Genomic DNA, 27,451 nt, shown 5'->3' on the forward strand with positions numbered 1-27,451 from the left:
CCTGATTTGAACTCAGGTACTCCTGAATCCAGGGCCAGTGCTTTACCTACTGCGCCACCTAGCTGTCCCTTGCTGTACTTTAAAAAAAAATTTTCAGGAAGTCAATTGTTTCATATTTACTAGCACACAGTTGTATAGATTGTACATACACTAAGTTCCAGCTAATGTGGTCTATTTACTTCTCCCCATAGATAGTATTCCACATCCTGCCTTTGTACAGACTGCCTGCCTCTTTTGCCTAGAATGTTCTACCTCCTCACTACCACATCTTGGAATTTCTAGTGCCATTCAAGGCTCACCCCAAGGGCCACCTCCTATGGGAAGACTTTCATGATCCCCTGAGCATGCTTTCCCTTACTGAAATGATTTCATATTTAGTATATTTAATATTATCTGTGTACATGTCCTTTTGCCCCAGGAGAGCGCAAGCCCCTCAAGAGCGGGGACTCTTCCTATGGTACCCAGCATCAGTGCATTGTACCTAATTGGTTTGTTGAATTGAGTTGAACTGAATTACTTCAGTTGAAGTAATGAAGATGTGGTATAGTATGAGTAAGGAAGACTGAAAGGGTTTCCAGCAACCTCCTGCTAGGTAAGAAGTTAGTCTAAAGCCATATAGGGAATTAGCATTCCTGACCAAAACCCACTACTATTGGGGTAATTAGGTGGCATAGCAGATAGACAACTGGCCCTGAAGCCAGGAGGACCTGAGTTCAAATCTTACCTCAGACACTTACTAGCTGTGTGACCCTGGGCAAGTCACTTAACCCCAATCGCCTCAAACATCCTGGGCCATCTCCAGCCATCCTGATATCTATATCTATATCTATATCTATATCTACATCTGTATCTATATCTACATCTGTATCTATATCTGCATCTATACCTATACCTATACCTATACAGATGACTGATATATACATAGATATATACATATGTGTATATATCTATGTCTATATCTATATCTTGCCACTGGACTCAGGTGGCTCTGGAGGAGAGAGTGAGGTTGGTGACCTTGCACAGCCCTCCCTCACTTCAATCCAATTCAGTACAAGTCATGACGTCAACCTGATCTAATGGTCCTCTTGGAGAAGGAAGGACCAACAACAACAACTACTACTAAACTTGCATAGCTTTCTGAGTGTCTCACAAATAAAGAGCACCCAGAGGGTTACTGTAATCTTTAGTTCAATTTCACTCAACTTATTAAAAAGATGTAGGCCCTTATACATTGAGTACTAGTGATTAGAAAACTGGCATAAATGTCAGACCTGAGTACAAGTCTGGCCCTTGCAGCTGTGACTCTGGACAAGCTACTGAAGTTCTTAGTGCCTCAGGCAGCTCCCTAAAGACTATAAATTACAGAGGAAGTCCTTGACCTCTCTACACTGATGAAATCACAGGCCCCCTAAAAAAAAGAAAAGGAAGAAAAAAGATATGTATGAGGCCTTGTGCTCAGTTGTGCAGACACCAAGATGAAGGAAAATATAGTCCTTATCCCCTAGAGGGACAAATGTTTGCAAATAATTGTTTAATTCATCAACCATTTATTTAACAAAGGGACTGCATTATGCAAGATGAGGGATTCAAAGACAATGTAAGGAATTCAAAGATGAAAACCAACCCAATTCTTATGCTCATGACAAAATAGAGGGCAGATAAGGTACATCCATAAATAGCTATGATACAAGGGCTGGTTTGAGAGAGCCAAATGAAGAACGATGAGACACAATATGGGAGAGGAGAGAAGTATCACTTTTAGCAGGAAGTAGAGGGAAAAATCAGGGAAGTCTTTGAGAAAGTGGTAACATTTGATGAGGGCCTCAAAGAAAGGATGAACTTCAGGAGGTAGAGGTAGGGGAACAGGATTCCATTTTACACATTCCATCCATCCATCAATCAACAGGTATTAATTGACTATTATGTACCAGGGCAGCGAGGTAGAGTAGTGGATAGAAACCAGGAAGACAACTTCCTGAGTTCAAATCTGGCCTCAGACACTTAACTAGCTGTGTGACCCTGAGCAAGTCATTTAACTCTATTTGCCACAGTTTCTTCAACTGTAAAATGAGCTGGAGAAGGAAATGGCAAACCACTCTAGTATCTTTGCTAAGAAAACACTAAATGGGGTCACAGAAAGTCAGACAGGACTGAAATGACTGAACAACAACACTATGTACCAGCCACTATACTAGGCTCTGGGGCTAAAAGTACAAAAAAAATGAAAAAGAAAGAAAGAAAGAAAGAAAGAAAGAAAGAAAGAAAGAAAGAAAGAAAGAAAGAAAGAAAGAAAGAAAGAAAGAAAGGAAGGAAGGAAGGAAGAAAGAAAGAAAGAAAGGAAGGAAGGAAGGAAGGAAGGAAGAAAGAAAGAAAGAAAGAAAGAAAGAAAGAAAGAAAGAAAGAAAGAAAGAAAGAAAGAAAGAAAGAAAGAAAAGACGTGATACTTAATTTTAAGGAACAAGCATTGGGAAGGGTGAAACAACAAGTGTGTATGTGTTTATCACACACAAATATATGTATTTATATTTACACATATATTTTCTATATGAATGATAGCAAGTATATATATATATATAATAAAAGAAATATTTCTTTCATGTTTAATAAGTAATTATTGAATTAGGATGAAGTTTTTCCCCCTTTTATACTTCTTCATCCAGAAATCAATCAATATGGAAAATCTTGGGCAAAGACTTACCCAGGCTATGATCTAATCAAAGACAGTAAAATAAATTCCAAGTTTAGGCAAATGGGTAGGTTCCTGCTCATTGTATTAACTCACATAGGTCTGGGAAAATGAATTTTCCCTTTTGTCAGACAGGTGATATGGAAATTAATGTCTCTTTGACCAAGACTTGCATGATCAAAGTCACATATCCCCAGGACCCTCATTAGAATAAGCCCACATCTCATTATAATATTCATTTTCTCATTAATTATTAACCAATCAGAATTGTTTGCCAGCCTCAGGAACATGCACTCTTCCAAGGGCATATAGACTTTGAGACCACCACCATGATGGGTCTTTGGCATTTGAGAGTGCCACTAACCTCATTCATTATTAATAAAATAATTTATTACCCAGAAACTATGTCTCTCGAACTTTTAAAAAGTCACAGTAATGTGTAATATCCATAAAAAATATATATACATATATGTGTGTGTGTGTGTATTTATATAAAGTGAATCAATACAAATACATACAAAGTAGTTAAATATGAGGAAATAGGGAGGGAAGTACTCTCAGTTGAGGATTAGGAAAGATTTCACACAAATAAGACTTTTTTTTTTCCTGGTGATGCAATTGGGGTTAAGTGACTTGCCCACGGTCACACAGCTAGTAAGTATCAAGGGTCTGAGGCCAAATTTGAACTCAGGTCCTCCTGAATCCAGGGCCAGTGCTCTATCCACTGCACCACCCAGCTGCTCCCCCCACCCCCAAAGAAGACTTTAAAGGAGATTAAAAAACCCTCCTGGAAGCCAATAGGCATTGCTGTTTTGTTTTGTTTTTTTCCTAATGAAAATATCAACCACTCCCATGCTTTTGATCTCACCACTATTTCTCCCACCTAATATTGTTGAGTTGTTTCAGTCATGTCCAACTATTCATGATCCAATTTGGGGTTTTCTTGGAAAAGATATAGGAATGCTTTGCCATTTCTTTTATTTTACGGATGAGAAAACGGAGGCAAACATGGTTAAATGTCTTGCCCAGGGTCACACAGCTAAGAAATATCTGAGGCCAGATTTGAACTCAACATCAGTCTTCCTGACTCCAGGCCAGTGCTTTATCCATTGAGTCACTCAGCTGCCACCTAGTATGGCCTAACAAAATCAGAAATGGCCATTTTTTTAAACAGGGTTGGCGTTGGTAATAGAATTCTCTAAATTCTTCATTTATACCTATTGTAGACTTTTTTTTAACCACACAGTTTAGGTTCCCACCTCCTTCATGAAATCTTCCCTAGTTGTCTCTTCCCCAATTCTGTCCTCAAAGTTTCTTAGAGGACTTTATCTGACTCTCTTCTTTGTTTAAATCACATTCTACCCTCTACCATACTTATTTATATCCATGTCATAGCACTACTATGGAATGTAAAGCACTGGAAAGTAGGAGCATCTTTTTATCCCCAGGGTAAAAGCAACACACTAAACACAGTAAGTACCCAATGAGTGACCTTTGAACTGGATTGAAAACAATAGATGACCACCAATGCCGACATTTTGATAAAATTAAAAATCAGGACTATCTTCACTTTCAATTACAAAATTTCTTTTTACTTTCCTATTCCTGATCTTATCTGTGGTTGGGATTCTTTTAAAATTTTATTTTCATGCATTGAGGATTTTGTTATAAGCTGAAGCTCCTCCCCTTCAGTTCCCGCTCACATTAAACTTCTTGGGGAGGACATTGACCCTGATGAAAAAAAATAGCACTTAAATCTTTCATCATTTCAAATTTATCCCTTTCTTAGGGTTGCTATAAATATGCTCCAAGAAAGGCTAAAAATAATTGTTTGATAAGGCAAATATTTCCCTCTCAGATCTTCCCAAAACAGTTGTTTAGGCTTTGATTTTCTCCTTTAGAAAAGGAGTCATCTCATAATAGCTGAAGAAACAGTGTTTAGAATGAGATACCCTCCCTTGACTGCTCAAGTCTCAAATTTTGGTTTCCATCCAGGGAAAATGAACATGATCCATAGGCATGTGTAGAGTGTGCATGGCCAGGACATCCTTTTCATATGCCCTTTGCCTCTGCTATGACACTTAACAAGCTTGTTCCCACTTGTTCTAGCCTTGATCATTTCTTTAATAAAAAGGAACAATGTCTCCACACTACTAGGCATATAGGTACTCACTGATTGCTTTACTGACTTGAATAGATGATGGACATGTTATTGTGGGGATTCCTTCCATATATAGGTTAGACTAGATGAGCCCCAGCTCAGAGCACTGAAATTCCTTTCCAACTCTTAAATTCTGTGATTTTTTGGGGGGGGGGGCGGTTCTATGAATGTGCAACTCAGTGGAAGGCTAGTATTTGGACTTCATTCCTTTATGCCCAAATCCAACTCTCATCATTATACTACTGGACAAGCTCATCCTCAGAGGGTTGTGTTTTCATGTGAAGCTGATGGGAATTCAGCATCATGGGATGTCAAGGTAGAAAGTACCTTAGAGATCCATTAGCTCAACTCTAGCAATTTATAGGAGAGGTAACTGAGTTCTAGGGAGGGAAAATGACTTGTCTAAACTCATACAAGGTGGTGAAGAGGTGAGCCAGGAATGGAAACTAGCTTCACTTACTCCATAGTGTGTAAACACTTTGGGGAGAGAATAGCTAGTCTGTGGATTGTGGTGGTGAATCCCCTGCAGCCTGCCACTCACTCCTGTTTATATGGGATGTATCACACTCTTCACTCAGATTCATTCCTGTCTCCTGGATGAAATACCAACTCCTCAGTCTGCCATGAAAACCTTTCACAACATGGTTACCACCTACCCTTTCAACTTCATACCACAATATCCTCCTTATTTATGCTCTTTCTGTGATTTTCTGATCCAGTCACACTGGCTTGAATGTACTAGAAATTTCCCCTCATGGAGGGACCTTTGCGTTTTTTCACAGGTAGGTGGTCACCTGTCCCTATCTGGAATATACCTCCTTATCTTCCTAGTTTTCTTCCAAGTACAATTCAAATATGATCTTCTACATGAGGACTTTCTGAATCTTTCTAGTTATTGATGTTCACTCTCTCTCTGCCTGTTTTTGCCTCTCCCTCTCCTCCCCCTCTCTCTCTTTCTCTTCTCCTCTCCTTTCTCTCCTCTCTCTTCCTCTTTCCTTCTCTCTCCCTTTCTCCCCTTCTCCTTTTCTTCCCTTCCTCCTCTCTCTCCTTTCCTCATCTCTCTTTCATCTCTCCCTTCCTCCTCCTCTTCTTCCTCCTCCTCCTCCTCCTCTTCCGCATCCCTCTTCTCTTCCTCTTCCTCCTCTTCCTTCCTCCTCCTCCTCCTCCTCTTCTTCTTCTTCTCTCTCTCTCCTCTCTTTTCCTCTCACTCTCCTGCTTCCTCTCTCTGAGTTATTTTGTATTACTTTCTGGGTACTCTATACAAGATGTTCCAAAAATCTTAGTGCATTGTTAAGCTCTCTCAAAGCTTAAAAGGAGATGATCTTAACTCCATGCATGTTGGAGTCCCCTCATTAGTGGTTAAGTTCCTTGAGTATAAGGGCTTTCTTATTGCTGTTTTAATAGTCCCTGCACATGGCATCATTCCTTGCACATTTTGTGGAGGGGGCACTTTGGGGGACCTGAGGTTTTATCCACGTAAGGAACACCTAGTGTAGAAACTTCCTTGGCCTTGATGATGAAGATTGGGATTTTGCTTGTGCTTTTGAGCTCTGAAAGCGCTGACTTGGACAGTAAGTGCTTACATAATTTGCTCATGGTCTCATAGCTAGTATGTCTTGTGGTCACACAGCTAGTATGTGTCAGGCAGAACACAAATCCACATCTTCCAAATATGAAGTTTAGTTCTCTCCCTGTTATAATTCACTGCTTCTCACTCCACATATGCTAGGCACTTACTATATGTTTATATAATCCAATTGCATAGAATTTATGGAAAAAACTCTGTTTGTCTTGTTTTCTTTTACAGCTGGAAGGATAACCCAGCTATTCCAGAGGGGCTGATATATGAAGGAGTCTCAGAAGAGCCTTTGAAATATTCTGGAGGAAGTACAGCTCAGAGCACAGTATTTCATGCAATTGATGAGTTACTAGGTGTTTGTCATAGCAAGGAAAGCAGTAAGTCTAATTATCATTATTTAATATTTTTTAAATGTTTAAAAAATTCAGTGGGCACTTTTGCCAAAGATTCCTCACCAGATTGGCTAGAATTTTAAGGAACCAGATTCTGTGAATGTGAGAGGTACATGGAGCCAGTGCAAATCACTAGCCCAGTGCTGAGCACAGTGCCTGGAACATAGTAGGTTTTTTTAAATTATAAAAGTATTTTATTACTTTCCAATTACATGTAAAGATCATTTTCAACATTTGTTTTTATAAGATTTTGAGTTCCAAATTTCCTTCCCTCCCCCCTCTCCAAGACAGAAAGCAATCTGATATAGGTTATATTTGCACAATCACATTAAACATATTTCTGCATTAGGCATGTTGTGAAAGAAGAATCAGAACAAAAGGGAAACAACAACAAAAAAGTAGAAACAGTATAGTTTAATATGCATCCAGATTTCACAGTTCCTTTTTCTGGATGTGGAGAGCATTTTCATCATGAGTCTTCTGGAATTGTTTTGGATCATTGTATTGCTGAGAAGAGCTAAGTCTATCACAGTTGATCATCACACAATGTTGCTGTTGCTGTGTACAATGTTGTCCTGGTTCTGCTCACTTCACTTAGCATCAGTCCACTTAAGTCTTTTCAAGGTTTTCTGAAATCTGCCTGCTCATCATTTCTTACAGCACAGTAGAATTCCATCACATTCATATACCACAACTTGTTCAGCCATTCCCCAATTGATGGGCATCCCCTAGATTTCCAATTCTTTGCCACCTCAAAGAGAGCTGCTATAAATATTTTTGTATATGTGGGTCCTTTTCCCTTTTATATGATCTCTTTGGGATATAGACCTAGTGGTATAACTGGGTCAAAGGATATGAAGAGTCCCATAGCCCTTTGGGCATAGTTTCAAACTACTCTCCAAAATGGTTGTATCAGTTCACAACTCTACCAACAATGCATTAGTGTTCCAATATTCCCACAGCTTCTCCAACATTTATTATTTTCCTTTCTTGTCATATTAGCCAATCTGATAGGTGTGAGGTGATACCTCTGTGTTGTTTTAATTTGCATTTCTCTAATCAATAGTCATTTGGAGCATTTTTCATATGGCAACAAATAGCTTTGATTTCTTCATCTGAAAACTGTCTTTTTATATCCTTTGATGATTTCTCAATTGGGGAATGACTTGCATTCTTATAAATTTGATTTAGTTGCCTATATATTTTAGAAATGAGGCCTTTATCCGAAGCATTGACTGTAAAAATTGTTTCCCAGCTTTCTGCTTTCCTTCTAATTTTGGCTGCATCTCTTCTGTTTGTACAAACCCTTTTTAATTTAATGTAATCAAAATCATCCATTTTGCATTTCATAATATTCGCTATCTCGTTTGGTCATAAATTATTCTCCTCTCCATAGATCTGAGAGGTAAACTATTCCTTCCTCTCCTAATTTGCCTATGGTATCACCCTTCATGTCTAACTCATGTACCCATTTTTGACTTTATTTTGGTATATACTGTAAGATGTTGGTATGTGCCTGGTTTCTGCCATACTATCTTCCAGTTTTCCCAGCAGTTTTTGTCAAATAGTGAGTTATTTCCTAGAAGCTGGAGTCTTTGGGTTCATCAAGCTGTACATTAATACAGTCATTTATTACTGCATCTCTTGTACCTAACCTATTCCACTGATCCATCATTCTATTTCTTAGCCAGTGCCAAATAGTTTTGATGACTGCCGTTTTATAGTATAGCTTCAGATTAGGTGTGGCTAGCCCACCGTCCTGTGCATTTTTTCTTTAGTTCCCTTGATATTCTTGACCTTTTTTTCTTCCAGATGAATTTTGTTATTTTTTTTCTAGCTCTATATAATATTTTAGGTAGTCTGATTGGTTTGGTACTGAATAAGTAAATTAATTTAGGGAGAATTGTCATTTTTATTATATTTGCTCAGCCTACCCATGAGCAATTGATATTTTTCTAATTATTTAAATTTGATTTTTACTTGTGTGAAAAGTGTTTTGTAATTGTGTTCATAGAGTTCATAGTAGGTTTTAAATGAATATATCTGACTAGCTGACTAACAAGTCCTTGCCACAGTAAATAATCTGTCTTAGGAGATGAGTCATCTCCAGATAGCCTTCCCACATTCTCCATCTCTGGTCTCATTTGGGCTTTCCAGATTCTTCCAGAGCTTGAGCTTTACTGGCATAGTTTTTAAGAATCCAGGGTCACTGCCATGCCGTGAGGAGACTTGAAAAGAGGACAGACACAGTTTACAGTCAATAAAGCCGTGGGCGCAGTAAATGTCACAAAATCCACATTCTCCTGAGTCAGCTGGGAAGGCAAGGCCCTTAAAAAGATCTTTGAACCAAGCCAATTCTAGTCTGATCTTGGCAGGCCCCTGGCTCCTATTACAAGGAAACCCCAAGGCAACAGCTTGTTTTAGCTGTTTACTATGACTCAGGTTGAAGTTCCTAAGTAGCTATTTCCTCATTTTAAATTAGGGAGAAACTGTGTGATAACTGTTCGAGAGAATTGCTTTGATATTTCTGGAACTAGTGGGTCCGAGAACCTCCACTAATTCCCTGTACCACAGGAATCTCCATATCAGTCAGTGGTGTGATGTGGAGGCTCCAAAAACCAGTAATCTTGAATTTCATTAAGAGTATTCACAGTAATGAAGCTGAAAGCTTTGCTTGTTTCTCCTCTGGTCAGATCCTATCTGGAATGTTGCATTCAGATCTGGGAGCCATATTTTAGGAAGAATGCTAGCAAACTGGAGTGTATCTAGAAAGGGTCACCAGAGAATGGGAAAAGCATGCCATATCAAAGTCTGTTGAAGGACCTGAATATATTTAATCTGAATAAATATCCTAGGAGGAGATTTAAGGCAGTGAGGAGGCACAAAGGATAAAGCATTGGATGTGGAGTCAGTGAGACCCGAGTTCAAATTCTGTCTCAGAAACTTAATAGTGTGTCAAGTGTCAAGATAATGGAATGTGGTAAATGAGGAGATTTAACAGATACTTAGGGGCCCACCTGGAGATTGATCTAAACTGATTGAATTAAGTGAGAGTGACTGACTGCTGACTAGCTTCTAAGCACATCTGGCTGGTACTTAAGAGGGTATTGTTCTCAGAAGCTAAAAACTTTGAACTTTACACCGAGACCACCTTTGGGTCCAGTGAACCAATGAATTTGAATGATGCTAGCCAATCAGCTTGAAGAACCTCCCATTTCTAGGAGGAGAACATGAAGGAGGAAGTGAACGCTGGTGGGGAATTTCTTCCTCTTTGGCTGGAGAGATCGGTGTGGTGGCAGGACTTCACAGGAGAGTTTAGGAAGACTAGGATTTCCATGCTATAAGAAATCTGTTCTCAATCTTTCTCTCTTTACTATCTTATATCTTTTAATAAACCCTTAAAAGCCTAAACTCTTGGTGAATTTATCAGTGATTTTAGCCAGTTTCCCCCTAAAACTGGGGAGGGGACAGATTAGAACCCACATTTAGAATTTTAAACAACACAATAGCTGTGTGATATTGGGAAAGTCACTTAATCGCTGTTCGCCTCATCTATAGAATGAGGATCATAATAGCACTTATCTCATAATATCATTGGGGCAGTTAAGTGGTGTGGTGGATAAAGCACTGGCCCTGAAGTCAGGAAGACCTGAGTTCTAATCCAGCCTCAGACACTTCCTAGCTGTGTGACCCTGGGCAAGTCACTTAACCCTGTTTGCCTTAGTTTATTCATCTGTAAAATGAGCTGAAGAAGGAAATGGAAAAATATCTTTGCCAAGAAAACCCCAAGTGGGGTCACAAAGAGTCTGAAATGACAGAATGACAACATGGGGTTATTGCGAGAGTCAAATAGTGTAAAGCACTAGATAACTGCAGGCTATTTTTATTATTTAGAGGCATATGAGAGCTACTATATGGAAGGGGGATAAGCATAAGAAGAAGGAGCAAAGGGTAGACATTTCAGAAGGGCAGAGTTCAACTGGTTGTAAGAAAAACTCCAACAAACAGTCCAAGCTGTCCAAAAGTAGAATGGGCTGCCTTGAGAGACAGTGGCTTTTGCATCCATGAAGTTCTGCAGGCAGAGGCTGAATGATTGCTTCTTGGGGACATTATGGAGGGTGCTTCTGTGTCAGGGTTTAGACTAGATGGCCCCTGAGTTTCCTTCTAAGACAGAGATTCTGTCATTTCTTTACTGGTTTGAGAGAAATTGCTTATTCCTTCACCCCAGCCTGAGGACACTGTGCAAAGCAAAGGCCATTTAGAACCAAGAGATAGTGATCTAGGCCTGAAGCCAGAACCACAGAGTTCAGGCTTAACCCTGAACTCTGGTCCCTCCTAACCATGAGAAAAAACAAACAAACAAACAAACAAACAAACAAACAAAACCCCTTTATTCTTTCTCTCTGGGATTGGGTTTCTCTTAGCCCTGATCTACAGTAGTCTTGCTAATATATATGCATGTGATATGTTCAGAAGACATCTGCAGGAAATACATTTGAAGGGTACCACATTGGGATTGGATTTTTTAGTTTTTCCTTGGGATCACATAGAATTATAGAGTAAGAAGGGGACTCAGAAATCATCTATTCCAACCCCTTCCTGAAGTATAAAACCCCATATGGCACCTCTAATAAATGGTCACTCAATCCTTACTTTTCAATTTTAATTATATCTTAATTTTCAGTTCCACAATTCTCTTCCTCCCTCTTTCTCTACTCACTGAGAAAACAAGAAGTATGATACTCATTATACATATGTATATAAGAAAGGGAAAAAATGTATGCTTCAATCTGCACTCTGACTTCATTAGTTCTCTACCCAGAGGATAGCAAGAGTTATTTGGAATTGTGGTGGATCATTTTATTGATCAGATTTACTAAGTCTTTCACAGTTGATTTTCCTTATAATATTGCTATTACTATACATTGTTCTCTTCATTCTGCTCACTTCATTTTGTGTCAGTTTATGTAGGTCTTCCCATTTTTTGAAGTTATCCCCCTCACCATTTCTTATAGTATAACAATAGTCCATCATATTCATATAGCATAACTTGTTAAGCCATTCCAGAACTGATGGGCATCTCTTCAATTGCCACTACAAAAAAGAAAAACAAAACAAAAAACAGCAATAAAAATTTTGGTGCTTAATGGTCCTTCCCCCCGCTTTTTTTTAACCTTCTTGGGTTATAGAACTAGTAGCAGTATTACTGGGTCAAAGGACATGCATAGTTTTATAGCCCTTTGAGCATAATTCCAAATTGTTCTCCAGAATGGTTATACCAGTTCATAGTTCTACCAATAGTGCATTAGTGTGACTATTTTATCATATACCCTCCAGCATTTGTCATTTTCCTTTTCCTTTTCCTTTTCCTGTCATCTTAAGTTAATCTGAGGTGGTGAGGTGGTGTCTCAGAGTTGTTTTAAAGTGCATCTCTCTAATTTACAATAATTTCCAAAATTTTTTTCATGTGACTGTTGATATCTTTGTTGTTTTCCACTGAAAACTACCTGTTTATATCATTTGACCATTTATCAGTTGAGGAATGCCTCCTATTTTTCTATTTTTTGTTCAGTTCTCTATATACTTGAGAAATAAGAGCTTTATTAGGGCAACTTGCTGTAAAAATTTCCCCCGGTTTCTTTTTTGTTGTTGAGTCATGTCTGACTCTTTATGTCCCTGTTTGGGATTTTTCTTGGTAAAGATACTGGAGAGGTTTGACATGGCCTTCATCAGACAGATGAGAAACTGAGGCAATCAGGGTTAAGTGACTTGCCCAGGGTCACACATCTAGTGTGAATGAAGGTGGGGGACAAGATAAGCTTTCGGGGCTCTTCCAGAGCTTTAGGATTCAAGCTTCTTGCAAAAAGAGATTACTGCATTTTGTGTACTTGTATCACTAGTGCTTGGGGTTAGTCAATCAATAATTATTTATTAAGGTAGATAGGTGGTGTAGTGGATAAAGTGATGGCCTAAACTCAAGAAGACTCATCTTCCTGGGTTTAAATCTGGCCTCAGACACTTGACACTAGCTGTGTGACCCTGGGCAAGTCACTTAACCCTCATTGCCCTGCAAAAAAAAAAGTACTTGTTGATTGATTGGTTGGTTGGTTGGTTGGTTGCTTAAAGTCATTTAACATCTTAGCAGGTACTTTAAAAGTACTCATTGATTGATTGGTAGCCCAATTTAACATTTTGGGCTCTGTTTTCTCATGTGTACAATGAAGGGATGGTGGGAGGATGATGAGCTGTTCACTTGGACTAGGATATAGAGTTTGGGGTGGGGAGGGAAGAGGGAGAGCAGTAAAAAATAAGGCTGGAAAAGCAAACTGGCATCAGGTCATGGAGAGATTTGAATGCTAGACTAGGGAGTTAGAACTTCATTTGTAGACAATAGGGAGCTACAGAAGATCTGGAGCAGAGGAGAGACATGATCACATCTGTTCATAAGGATTTCCACCTGGTACTTTTCACAGATGGTCAGAGTATCTGTGCAGCTCCTTGGACTCTCCAAATTCTATTTTGTTAGGTGGATTGCTGAGGATCAGGCCTGAGATGCCATACATCTCCACTCTGCACATCAAAGAATTTCAGCAGAGTAAATCAGATGACTATGGATCAGATGAATAACTACATTTATATATGTAAATATTTATAATATATATTATATATATGCATGTATCTAAAGATTATAAACTACTTTCCTTTTAACTACCCTATGAAGTAGATGAAGGAAGCATCATCATCCCTTTTTTTACAGATGAAAATGAGAAGTTAAGTGACTTTTCCAAGGTCATAAAACTAGCAGATGATAGATCAGAGACTAGAAGCTAGTTTCTGTGACTCCAAGTCCAGTGCTTTTTCTACCATGCCATATTAGAGGCATTGTGGGGCAATGGAAAGAACCATGAATTTGCAATCAAAAGACCTGGATTCAAATCCTGGTTCTTCCACTTATTACCTTTGTGACAATGGACAAGCCACTTTATGAGTCTCTGGACCTCACTTTCTTTACCTGTCAAATGAGAAACTTAGACTTGATAACTTCTCAGGTTATTTTCAGATCTAAATTCATGATCAATCATCAGCAAATATGTCTTAAGCACTTATTACATACCCATTACTTTTCTAGGCACTGAGTATACAAAGACAAACGTTAAATAGTCCCTACCCTCAAGAAACTCACCTTCTATTGAGGGAGACAATAATATGTAAATAATATATAAAAGGTATTATTTTTGGTTGGTTGTGGGGAGCAGCCTCTCCAGGCATAGATATGATGTCTTTCTTCTCTTTTGACTCAGCTCATGTGATGTTCCTCTGGTCTCTTTCAGCAACCTTCTTGCACAGAATGCGGGAATACATGCCTCCTTCCCATAGGGCCTTCATAGAGGAAATCCACTCTGCCCCTCCACTGAGGGAGCACATCTTGTCTTCTGGGAGCCATCTGCTGCGTGAGGCCTATAACCAGTGTGTGGAGGCCCTGGCAGAGCTGAGGAGCCATCACATCAACATCGTGGCCAAGTATCTCCTCACAGGGGCAGCCAAGGCCAAAGATGGGGGTCTAGGCTACCTTGCAGGGCCACCTCAGGCACTTGCAGAGAGGGGGACAGGTGGGACAGCTGTCTTCAGTTTTCTGAAAAGTGTCAGGGACACAACCCTGGGAGGAATCATTGACCAATGTGATTGATTTTGCCCCAACTTCTGCTAGTCCAAAGGAGAAGAGGAAGAAGGATCTTTCCTCCCCTTTTCCTTTTTCTTTCTAGGTCCCACACTTGCCCCATGCCCCTTTCCTCAAGTGTTTTGTCAAGAATCCAGTGGGTATATTCCAATAGAACCCTGTGTTCTGGGCTCCATGAAACATCCTGGTCTTCTGTGTTAAGAGCTGCTCCTAATCAGAGGGAAGAATTAGCATTGCCCTTTGCCTAAGATGATGCTCTGTCTGGATAGTGCTTAAGTAATGGCAAATGATTGGAGACATCCTCATTTATAAGTGTATCATGGACCATGTCTACTTTGTGTTGTCTACACGACAAATCTGCCCTCAGTTTAGTACTCCAAAACCAAATAAAATGCTGTGTGACTGCCTTGTTGACTATTTCTTTACAAGAAAAATTAAACATGAATTCGACAAACATTCAATGCCATCATGGCAGTCATTTTAAAATCCTAAAATATAAGCTCCATCCTGCTTTATTTTTGTGTTTGTTTTCCCAACACTTATCACAGGGCCTTTCAGAAAGTAGCTACTAAATAAAAGATTGCTCAATTTTGAATTATTTAAACTTTGTCTATGTCCCAGTGGCTAGCACAGTTACCTGCACACAGTAGTTACTCAATAAAAATTCTTGAATGAATGAATGCTGTGCACAATGCATTATATCACTCATGGGAGATGACACAAAGCTCTCAGGACACAATCCCTGACCTCATGGAGCTTACACTCCAGTGGAAAAACAAAGAGAACAACTGACATGTATCTGGTGTTTGAAAGTTTGGAAAACCATTTCTGTATATCCCATTTGTATTTCACAACAATCGTGGGAAGGTAGATATCACATATAATATTATTTCCATTTTATAGATGAAGAAACTAAGGATCAAAGAGATCCACAACTTGCCCACAGTTAATGTTAGTGTCACAGTAATAGTTGATCCCAAGTCACTCCTGACTCCAAATTCAGTGCTCTAGTTGTTATGCTCTATTGACATATACGTAAATTACTGTAATAAAAACTCTGTCAAATTGAACTCCTACCAAGAGGGAGGAGTGAGGTTTGATTATTATTATTTGTGCTATAACTATCCATTATCTAATGTTATTTGCTCAACAACCCTGCGGTTGAGTGGGTGCAGGAAACACTTCTCTTCCAGCACCTAGGAACAATAGCTTAGTCCCTAGGTTTCAAGAATAATTAGGGAAAATTGGAAGCTTCCAGTGAGTAGACTGGTGTGAGTTCCTCACTTGCTCCTCCTGCATTGCTGTCCCTTTTGATAGCCTCCACAGTAAAAGTCTTGCACCAATTTCCTAGAGTTTTTGCCTCTTCATCAGAGGGTGGTAGAGTGGCTCTCTCTCATTCCCTCATCCTCACTCCTCTCTTTATTTTTTAAAATTTGCTCTTTGTTTTTTTTATTTATTCAGCAGGAAAAAACATCATTTCTAAATGTCCAGCTGTTTCTTTTTTAAAAAATTATTTAGTATTTTATTTTTCTCCAGTTACATGTAAAAACAATTTTTAATATTTGTTTTTAAAACTTTGAGTTCCAAATACTTTCCCTTCCTTCCTGCCCCTCTCCCATTGAAAAAGCAAGCATTTTGATATAGATTATGCATGTGTAGTCATGCAAAACATTTCCATATAAGTCATGTTGTGAAAGAAAACATAGACATAAAAAGACTCAAGAAAAAGTAAATAAAAGTATGCTTCAATTCCTATTCAGACACCTTCAGTTATTTTTTTCTGGGGATGAATAGCATTTTTCAGCATAAGTCCCTCAGAGTTCTCTCATTGTATTGTTGAGAATAAAAAAGTCATTCATAGTTGATCATCTTATGATATTGCTGTTACTTTGTACACAGTACATTTCACTTTGCACCAGCTCATGTAAGTCTTTGCACGTTTTTCTGAGAGCATTCTGCTCATCATTTCTTATATCACATCTTATATCATCATAATCACAAACTGCAATTTGTTTAGCCATTCCCCAATTGATTAGCATCTCCTCAATTTCCAATTCTTTGCCACCACCCACATTTAGGGGAAATGATCTAGCTAAGGAGACTGAAGAGATGCTAGGTACATAAGAGGAGAACCAGGGGAGAATAGTGTCCTGAAAGCCCAGAGAGGAGAAAGGAAGGAGAGAGGAGGAGGAGGAGGAGAAGGAGGAGAAGGAGGAGGAAGACTGGACAAAAGACCATTTGATTTGGCAAAAATCAAGATATCACTATTGACTTTGGAGAGAGTAGTTTAACTTGAGTGATGTCATCAGAAACCAGACGATAAAAGATTGAAGAGTGAATAGAAAAGGGGAAGAGGAGGCAGTGAATGTAGACCCCATAGCTTGAGGGTATAAAGATTACAGAAGTTTAGTCATATTTGAAGGTGGCAGGGAAGGAACTATTGTAATAATACTAGTTCTTATCTCACAGGTTGGTTGTGAGCCTGTGAAACTTGGAGTATTATAGAAATGTGAACTATTACTTTTACCACTATCTTGAATCTATTATTTTACAAGGTTGTATGTTATTTATTTATTTTTCTTTTTATTTTTGAGAACACCTTTGGCAGAGATGGGGGTTTCAGGGGTGATAGTTCAACGATGAAGAGGGACTGAGATTTTAGGAGAGTGGTCAAAATTTCTTTTAGGGGCATTAAATGGTCTGTTTTAGGATTTTTTGTGAAGAAATTGCAATGGTTTGCAGTACTCTCTTCATGGCTTAGAATAGCTGAATCACTCACAGTTCTTCATAGAACAATATTGCTGTTACTGTGTATAGTGTTCTCATTTTGTTCATTTCACTATGCATCAGTTCATCTAAGTCTTTCCAGGGTTTTCTGAAAATATCCTGCTTGCACAATAATATTCCATTACAATCATATACCACAGCTTGTTTAGCTATTCTCCAACTGATGAGCATCTCTTTGATTCCCAAATCTTAGTCACCACAAAAAGAGCTGCTATAAATATTTTTGTAAAAATAGGTCCTTTTCCCTTTTTTGGATCTCGTTGGGATATAGCCCTAGCAGTATTATTGCTGGATCAAAGGGTATGCACAGTTTTATAGCCCTTTGGTTATAGTAAGATCACATTCACATGGGGGAGACATCACATGTGGTAGGTTTCAACTACTAGTACAATGGAAAAGTCCCAGAGATCCTTAGGGTACCACAGTAAAGCTGGTGTTAATGTTATTTTGTCTTAATGTCATGTTAATATCTTCTTTAATGTCTTTTTTACTGATATAATGATAACTGTTGCTGATGTTGAACCAGTGGAGAGTGCCAAGGACTTTCTTTCATGGCAAGAGCTTTCTTTTCTGGCTCTCAGTAGCTATGCCTGTGGCACCAGTAGGAGTAGTTAGTTGCTGGGCTATGTCTCCATAGTGGTTGCTTCCTGAGAAAATGGCTGTGGGCACTGGGTTGGAAACATTGCTATTCCCAAGGCTCTTAGGTTCAAAGTACTGGGCTTTTTATCAGGATCTGAGAGGAAATAATGGCCAAAGTAGTGGTGCTTTGATTTGCCTGGCACATTCTGGCTCCTGTCTCTTCCTCAGGGTGTCTTGCTGCTCCAGCTAGGCTGGTTTGCCTACCCTGCATTGATTCTGAGAGTTGATTCTGGTACAGGTTCTGCCATTTATTTTTATTTTATTTATTTATTTATTTTTTGCAGGGCAATGGGGGTTAAGTGACTTGCCCAGGGTCACACAGCTAGTAAGTGTCAAGTGTCTGAGGCTGGATTTGAACTCGGGTCCTCCTGAATCCAGGGCCGGAGCTTTATCCACTGCGCCACCTAGCTGCCCCTGGTTCTGCCATTTATAAAGCTACTTAGACTTCAGTTTTGTCCTCTGTGGAAAGATTTGGACTAGATCATCTCTTCCTGCTCAGACATTCTATACTCTATGTTCTAAGGTCCCTTTTTGTGCTAACATTTTGTGCTTCGTGTTCTAAGCTCAGATCTTCTCGGACCTAACATTCTGGACACTCTGACTTTTGGATGCTAAGGACCCTCCTAGCTCAGACATTCTGTGCTCTTTGTTCCCAGGCTTCTCCCAGCTCTAAAGTTCTGAGATTATTTGAATCTATTTTCTTTCCACAAACCCAACATGTCTTCCATGAGGCATTTTCTCCACTGACTGTTATCTTCCACTTTCTTTTGCACAGATGTCCTATTGACATTACCGTCAGAAAAAGTCTATTGTTTCACTTCCATGTTCATTTAACAGTAAAGTTAATAAAGAAGTCCCATGTCATTGCTTTCTGAACTGCAGCTGGTAGTCAATGCCTGCAATTTAGCATCTGCTTCTCTGTAACATTAACAAACTTAGTCCTTGGATATAAACACCATCAAAAATGAAAATTATATTTTCCGGCTAAGCAATTTCAAGTGAACGCACAAATCCATGTGTTGACATACTCCCAAAACAAGAGTGCAGGCCCCGGGCTATGGCTGATCTTTGGGAGGTATTGCCCATACATAGACTACTCATTCTTAGGAAGGTAGGCTCATTTGAAGTTTTTCATTCCTCAGTAAGTTAGGCACAAATCTACTTCTCCTGTCTTGCTCAGGGGAAGAGGAGGAGGGGGAGAAAGGATGAGGTTCAGATGGATAGAAACCTAAGTCTTCCATTGCCAAAAAGTAGGGCATTCAAAATGAGGGAGGCAATAGTTCTACCTTGGCTGGAACACACTTACAATGTTGTGTTCAGTTCTGGGCACTACATTTTAGGAAGGACAATTTGAACTGAGATCATCCAGAGGAAAGAGGCCAAAGGGAAAGGGTCTTGAGGTCACACCATATGAAGAACAGTTTACAGAACTTGATCTATTTAGCCTAGAGAAGAGAAAACATAGGAGAAAGTGAATTGTTTTTTTCAAGTGTTTGAAGGGATGTGATGTAGGTGAGTCAGATTTGGCTTCTCTCAGTCCCATAAAGAGAAATATTAACACAAACATTACATGATTGGTGTATCCATCAAATGTAGCCCTAAGTCAACAAAGTGACTATACCACCTTAGCTGTGTAGTCCTTCCTGGTTTGCTTATGATAATTATCTAAAATAACATTTTTGTTGTTCAGTCATTTCAGTCATGTCTGACTCTTTGTGACCTTGTTTGGAGTTTTCTTGGCAAAGATGCTGGAGTGGTTTGCATTTCCTTCTCCAGATCATTTTACAGATGAGGACAGAGGAAAATAGGGGTAAATGACTTGTGAAGGGTCACACTTAGCTAGTAAGTGTCCAAAAGGCTGGATTTGAACTCAGGAAGATGAGTCTTCCTGATTCTCAGTGCAGTGCTCTATCCACTGCACCATCTGGCTGCCCCAATAATAATATTATTATTTTTTATTGTTGTTGTTGTTTTTGCAGGGCAATGGGGATTAAGTGACTTGCCCAGGGTCACACAGCTAGTAAGTGTCAAGTATCCGAGGCTGGATTTGAACTCAGGTACTCCTGAATCCAGGGCTGGTGCTTTATCCACTGCGCCACCTAGCTGCCCCAATAATATTATTATTAATAGTATCTACTATGTGCCAGGGAATATGCTAAGAAACTGACAAACATTGCTTCATTTGATCCTCACAACCCTGGGACATGGGTACTATTTTTAATCCCTGTTTAACAGATGAGGATACTGAGACAGACAGAGGTTAAGTCACTTGTCCAGAGTCACACAGAGCTAGAGTTGTACTCAGGTGTCTCTGTCTCCAGGTCCCAAAACTCTCTACACTGTGCCACCTGGTTACAATTCAAATATGTGGGTTTGTGGCTTACTGAGAATTGGTGCCCTAATAGAGCATGCCTAACATATTTGTTTAGTTCTGAATGCAAAGGAATGTGAGACTGATTGTCTGCAGTCCGGAGTAGAATCAGTAGAATTTATAAGTGGTACCAAGTCCACTTCTAGGTGTGGCTGCACTGCTAATGTCTCATATGTTTTCTCCTTGAACCTTTCACCACCTGCTTCTGGCGAGCCTGAGAGTATCTTTTTCCTTAGCTTCCTAACCAATCAGGTATCCTGTCATGTGTTCTAAAGTTTCTGTCCACAGGGCAGAGCTCAGAGCAAGGTGTGCAAATCACAGGGAGGAAGATGTTTATTCAATGGATGGAAAAAAGATTTCCTAACTATGAGAACCATTCCCAATGACATGGCGTGCCTGGCTAGGTAGTAAGCTTCCCGTCATTAGAGGTGGGTAACCTTCCCCCACCCGCCATGTGGTGGAAGGGATTCCTTCTCAAATAAGGGCTAGACTCCATGTCTGTGAGGTCTCTTCCGACTCTGAAAGCTCTCTACTTTGTAGATCCAGTTAACCACCAGATGGCAGCAGTGGCCTACATTTCTTCTATGTAACAGAGTAAGCTCTGCAGTATTTATTTTTGCTCCATCGGTTCTTAGAGACCAATTTACAAAACAGAGATATGCGTTGAAAGTTTTACTGGTTAGGGAAATCTCTGTTTCTAGTGTCAAGGGGTTGGAAAGCAGCTTGGGTGGCCATTTGCTTCACTTTCCTGGTCATATAGGGAGACCCAAAATGCAAAGGTAGCAGAAAGATGAGACTCATATCTCATATTTGAGAACAGCTGACATTTTGTTGTTGTTGAATCATTTTTCAGTCACGCCCAACTCTTCGTGACCCCATTTAGGGTTTTTTTGAGAAAGATACTAGAGTATCTACTTCATTCTCCAACTTATTTTATGTTTTTGCCATTTCATTCTCCAGCTTATTTTATAGAAGAGGAAACCGAGGCAAACAGGGTTAAGTGACTTGCTCAGGGTTTCACAGCTAGTAAGTATCTAAAATTATATTTGAACTGAGGAAGATGAGACTGGACCCAGCACTCCATCCACTGTGCCATCCAGCTTCTCTAATAGCAAGACTTCCCCACCCCTCTCCCTTAACATAACCTTTGATCCTCCCATCAATTCTGTTAGGTAGATAGGGAAGATTTAATTATCCCCATTTTATAGATTAGAAAACATGCTCAGGTTGTTAACCAAACCAGTAAGCACAAAGCTAGCACAAGAACCCAGGCCTTCTGATTTTAAATTGTGTTAGTCTTTCTGTACCACAGCTATCTCTTCTTCTGTTTTAAAAATAAAGGAGATTCTTCAACCTAATGTTCTCATTTTGTCAGAACAATTATGTTTTCTTAGATGGGAAAACTGAGACAAGGAAATTTTGTGACTTGTCTTAGCTCCTTATCGTGATCAGAGATCATTTGGGCTCCTTGACTACTCACATAGCTTGGATGAGTTGTGAGTCACTAGCTTTATTCTTTTTTTTTTTTAAGGGCAATAAGGGTTAAGTGACTTGCCCAGGGTCACACAGCTAGTAAGTGTCAAGTGTCTGAGGTTGGATTTGAACTCAGGTCCTCCTGAATCCAGGGCCAGTGTTTTATCCACTGCACCACCCAGCTGCCCCCACTTTATTCTTTCCCATATGACAGAAGACCACTTTATCATCTCCCCTGCCTTTACTAGGCATCTATGTGACTCAGTGCAAAAAGTGCTGGATCTGGAGTCTGGGAGAACTGACTTCAAATCTGGGCTCACATATTTACTAACTGTGCCATCCTATCCAGTATTTAACCTCCATCTGCCTCAGTTTTCTCACTGGTAAAATGGGAATATTAATAGCACCTACCTCTCAGTGTTTTTGTGAGAATAAAATGAGCTATTTGTAAACTGATTTGCAAACATGTAAAGTGCTGTATAAATGATATTTTATTACTACTACTACTGCTACTATTTACTACTACTACCACATCACAACAACTACCACCAGTACTACTACTGCCACTACCACTACCACTACCACTACTACCTCCAGATCTTTGTCATGTTCATCTTACCTGCTGATATAACCTAAGGAATCTTGGATCTTTCTGTCTTAACCTCTGCTGCATCCTTAGGATTTCTGGGTATTCTCATCTATCTGATAGATGAACCTTCTTTTATGTATTATCTCCCCCAGTTAGAATATGAGATCCATGAGAACAAGAATTATCTCATTTATTCTATTTGTATCCACAGCACTTGGCACATACTAAGCACTTTAAAATGCTTTTTCGTTCACTAAACTTATTTACTAAATTAATCTTCACTGCTGGAATAGGTAAAGGAAGTCAAACTCTGGGGGGGAAAAGATGGAAAATTGCACTCAGTGTGGGAAGGATGAAATAAACAAAGCTCCAGCAAACAAAGAGACAGTATAATAATGGACTAACTTTTCCAGACAGCTAAGTTGCATCTTTTCCTGAAAGGAGCAGACAGGTATTCTGTCTGAAATGAAGAATTTCTCTCTGAGATGCCCCCATTGAATTATGTGAGCTCTGCATCAAACATCAATCAACAAACATTTATCAAGCTTTGACTTTTTTTGCCAGGAACCATTAACTACTACTACTACTACTACTATGATTACTACTACTACTGCTACTGCTATTGATGCTACTACTACATTACTACTTTGTTGTAGTTTGCCATTTCCTTCCCTGGCTCATTTTGCAGATGAGCAAACTGAGGCAAACAGGGTTAAGTGACTCAACCAAAGTCACACATCTAGTAAGTGTCTGCGGCTAGATTTGAACTCAGGTCTTCCTGACTTCAGGTCCATTGCTCTATTCACCTAGCTACCCACACACACTACCACTACCGCTATCACTCCTCCTCCTCCTCCTTCTCTTATAACTACTTCTTCTTCTACATTTATATCTTGCCATCTACCCTGATATCATCCACTGACTTCTCCCCCCAACCCTTGTTTTGGGAAGAGCAATGGAATTAATCCTGCCATTGCATCTGGAAAATGTATGAAAATGTACTGCCTATAGTTCCTCTCCCCATTCCTATGACTCTTCAGATAAAATTGTTTCCTGGTGACCACTCCCTTATTACTCCCCAATTGTGTCTCCCTATTAGAAAGTAAGTTCCTTGAGAACAGGGACTGTCTCATTTTGTATCTGGATCTCCAGTGCCTGGCAAAGAACAGCAGCTTAACAAGACCTTTTTCATTCATTCATTCAGGTAGGAGCTGTGTCTTATCTAAATTTTGTATCTACTCCAGTATCTAGTAGAATGCTCTGCACAAATTTTTTTTGGGGGTGAGTTTCAGATTCTCTGACTAAAAGATGCCAGAATAACCTTTCTCATTTCTAGATCAGGTTAGATGTAGGTCACTTCTATGCTCAAAAATCTTGAGTGACTCCCTTGTAGTAAAGTTCCAACTCCTCTGTCGAGAACTAAGGTCTTTCTGGAGGGACTTACATGAACTGATGCTGAGTGAGATGAGCAGAACCAGGAGTACATTGTACACAGTATCAACAACATTGTGTGTTGATCAGCTGTGATAGACTTGACTCTTCTCAGCAATACAATGGTACAAGATAGTTTCAAAGGACTCATGATGGAAAATGCTCTCCAAATCTAGAAAAGAAAAAAAAAAAGAACTGTGGAATCTAGAAGCAGATTGAACCATGCTATCTCTATTTTTTTTTGTTTTTCCCTTTTGCTCTGATTCTTCTTTCACAACATGATTAATGCAAAAATATGTTTAATGTTATTGTACATATATAACCTATATCAGAGTACTTGCTGTCTTGGGGAGGGGGGAGGGAGAAAAAATTGAAACTAGAAATCTTAGAAAAACAAATGTTGGAAACTATTTCTACATGTAACTGGAAAATAATAAAATACTTTTATGGAAAAAAAGAGAACTAAGGTCTTCCAAAATCTAGTGTCACCTTATGTTTCCAGCCTCCTCTCATATTGCAGCTCTCCAGGAGACAAACTGGACAACTCTTTCACCCATACCAAGGGTCTTCCCGGCTTTGTGTTTTTGCTCAGATTTCCCCAGCATGCTTTCCTTTCCTTTTTTTTTTTTTGTTCTCTGAATTACTACCTGCTCCTTAAAGTCTAAAGCAGTGATTTCAAAATCAAATAGAAAATGGGGCCGTTAATACAATGGTAATGATCTCAGTGGGCAGCATATTGACTTAGCTTTAAAATGTAATGTTACCTGTGTTTTATTGTATTTTATTTATTTTGTTAAATATTTTCCAATTATATTTTAATCTGTTTCAATTGACAGTTGGTAGTGTTGCAGGCAGCACACTGCTGACAACATTTTTGACACAAAGGAATGCTAATTCCTCCATAAGGCCTTCCCTCCCTGTGCATAAGGGCCTTTCCCTTAGTCCCCATCTAGCACTTTGTACTGTACATTTGTAATGTATTTATTACACAGTATTGTGGATTGTAGTTATCCAGCTGGTGTCCTAACCCCTTCCTAAATTTTAGGCACATGGAGGGCAGGAATTGTGTTTTACCTAAACTTTGAAACTCTTCCCACACTTAGCACTGTGCTTCATACATAGTAGATGTTCAATACAATGTTTATAGCATGAATAAATGACTGGAAACTAAAACCTTACTCTTCCCAGAGGAATTTGCATTTTAACCAGGATCAGGTCAACAAGTATTTAAGTGACTTCTTTCTATGTGTTAGGCACTGTTATTAGTTCTGGAGATAGAAAAGTAAAAACAGGGGACAGCTAGGTGGTGAAGGGGATAAAGCTCCAGCCTTGGATTCAGGAGGACCTGAGTTCAAATTCAGCCTCAGACACTTGGCACTTGCTAGCTGTGTGACCTTGGGCAAGTAACTTAACCCTCATTTTCCCCAAAAAAACCCAAAACAAACAAAACAAAACAATCATCCACAGACAAAGTAAACTGGAGGTAATCCAGAGAGGGAAGACACTAGAATTAAGGGGAACTGGGAAAACCTTCTGGCAGAAGGTGGGATTTTAGCTGGAACTTGAAGAAAGTAGGGAAAGTCAGGAGGATAGAAGGATTAAATTTCAGCAGCAAATTTTAGGGAGGGGGGGATTTGTACTCTTAGGTAGTAGCTGGAAGTGGGATAGGGGTGGATGAGGGAAATAAGAATCATGGTAAATCAGAATCTTTAAACAGTTTAGACCAAACCAAAGCTGAAAAAAGGGATGGACGGTCCTGTCAAAATCCAAACATATGTTCTGAAAATGTAAACATCTGATCAAATTGTCAAAGCCCTATGATTATAGGAGGAAGCATGATAGTAGACCAAGAGCCCTGAGACTGGAGCCCAAAGATGAGCTTATTTGTTTGGGGCCCCTTTTGATCATCAGGTTAAAAAAAACCCTCTAGCTTTTTTGATGACCAGGTCAAAAGGTTGATTCACACTACTACATAACTACTTTGTTGTAGTTTGCCATTTCCTTCCCTGGCTCATTTTGCAGATGAGGAAACTGAGGCAAACAGTCTACTGAAACCTCATGACATTTTTCAGACAACAATCCACCATTATTGTACATTGTCTTGCTACCAAGAGCATGTGTGGTTGATTTTTTTCAACCAAGGGGATAATTTCTTTACGTCTGTCCCTATTAATTCTCAGTTTATTAGATTAGCCCAGTGCTCTAGCTGTATCGATCCTGACTGTGTTATCCAAGTTGATATTTGTCCAGGAGTTTGCTGAAGCTAGCTTGAAGGGACTTGGAAGAGCCAATTGTTAAATTTTCATTATGTTCCTTTATACTTCAGAAGTCAGCCAATGCTACAAATCAGGGCTTGATTTATTGTTTCATTGAAGAAAAGCAATGAAGAAAATGTTAACAATGCAGATTTACATTTACGTTATTTCCCTCAGGGAGCTGATATTTAAGCATTTACCAGCAAACCACTGGATTTATCCTCTCTAACTTGGTCTCATCCTTATATTGATAAGCATATGAGTGGTGCGTTCATGAATATCAATGATAAATCAATAAATAGCACAAGACCAATCACAGATCTTCAAGGTACTCCACTACAGACCTCATTCCAAATTGCCATTGAACAATCAATGTATATTCTTTGAGCCTATTTAATTCATTCAAAATCCACCAATCTGTGCTATTTTTCTAACTAATCCACATCTTTCTCTCTTTTCCACAAAATGCCGTGTTGGTACCTAGGAAAACAAAACAACCAGCATCCCCATGATCTGGGCTGTAGTTGTAACTTCATTGTAATTTCACCCTGCAGCTGAATTTGAGTCACCAGTGAAGAATACCTGTAAAGATATGTATTCACAATCCATAGTCTTAAGGAATTACTGAGAAATTAAGTGACTTGCCACAAGTCAGAAATGGGACTTGGGTGGGGGTCTAGCTCTCTTTGTACAATGTCACCTTATCTCTGCTCTCTGTTACTCTACTAGTCTCTGTTGCTGAATTAGCTAAATGAAAGACCACATAAAACTTTCTTGTAGGGAAAGGTCAGCTAGAGCTGGAAAATAATTCATAAAAATCAGCTGTATCCTGCAAATTGAATTTTGTGAGTTTGATGGATGACTGTATTTGAAGGTTTGTTCTAGGCCTCCGAAAATGAAAATGTTGCTTTCACACACTGGTGTGTGATTGTTCTCTGGGAAAAGGTAGTTTATAAGAAGAAAGATTTTCTATACTCATCTTGTTGAAAGAGCACTGATTTAGTCTCTCTACATTGAGATTCCATTAGAGTCTTCATTTAGTGTTTTGTTGTGGAATGGAAGTGACCCCACCCAGGATTCAAAGGCTTGTTGTAGAGGACATAACTGATAAGGTGTGTGCTAGAAACAAATCTTTAAAATTACTTGAGACAGATAAAACTGGAAAAAAATGATTACAGAATTGGTAAGTAAGATTACAATATATTATACATAATTTTATAAATGCAAATGGAATAAATAAAACCTTTCTTAGCTTATTTTCCTCATCTTATATACATATGCATATACATGTATATCATATGACTCTCATCACAATCCTGTAAGTTGGTAGCAAAAGTAATAAGAAAACAAATTAAGGCGTAATCAAAGACTAAGAGCAGACACAATTATCATTTTTTATTGTTGATGATA

General features: G+C 39.1%; 1 protein-coding gene across 2 annotated transcripts in view; it reads left to right on the top strand.

Moving 5' to 3' along the window:
• Window positions 1–14,902, top strand: part of IDO2 (indoleamine 2,3-dioxygenase 2) — a 94,759-nt gene extending 79,857 nt beyond the window's left edge. For both annotated transcript variants that reach the window (XM_043984360.1, XM_043984359.1), the window contains 2 exons: window positions 6,655–6,803; window positions 14,150–14,902. In XM_043984360.1, the coding sequence (XP_043840295.1) occupies window positions 6,655–6,803; window positions 14,150–14,505 (505 nt within the window). In that variant the 3' untranslated portion in view covers window positions 14,506–14,902. The remainder of the gene's footprint in view (window positions 1–6,654; window positions 6,804–14,149) is intronic.
• The last annotated feature ends 12,549 nt before the right edge of the window (window positions 14,903–27,451 follow it).

Source organism: Dromiciops gliroides, chromosome 2, assembly GCF_019393635.1.
Source record: "Dromiciops gliroides isolate mDroGli1 chromosome 2, mDroGli1.pri, whole genome shotgun sequence".
Lineage (NCBI taxonomy): Eukaryota > Metazoa > Chordata > Mammalia > Microbiotheria > Microbiotheriidae > Dromiciops > Dromiciops gliroides.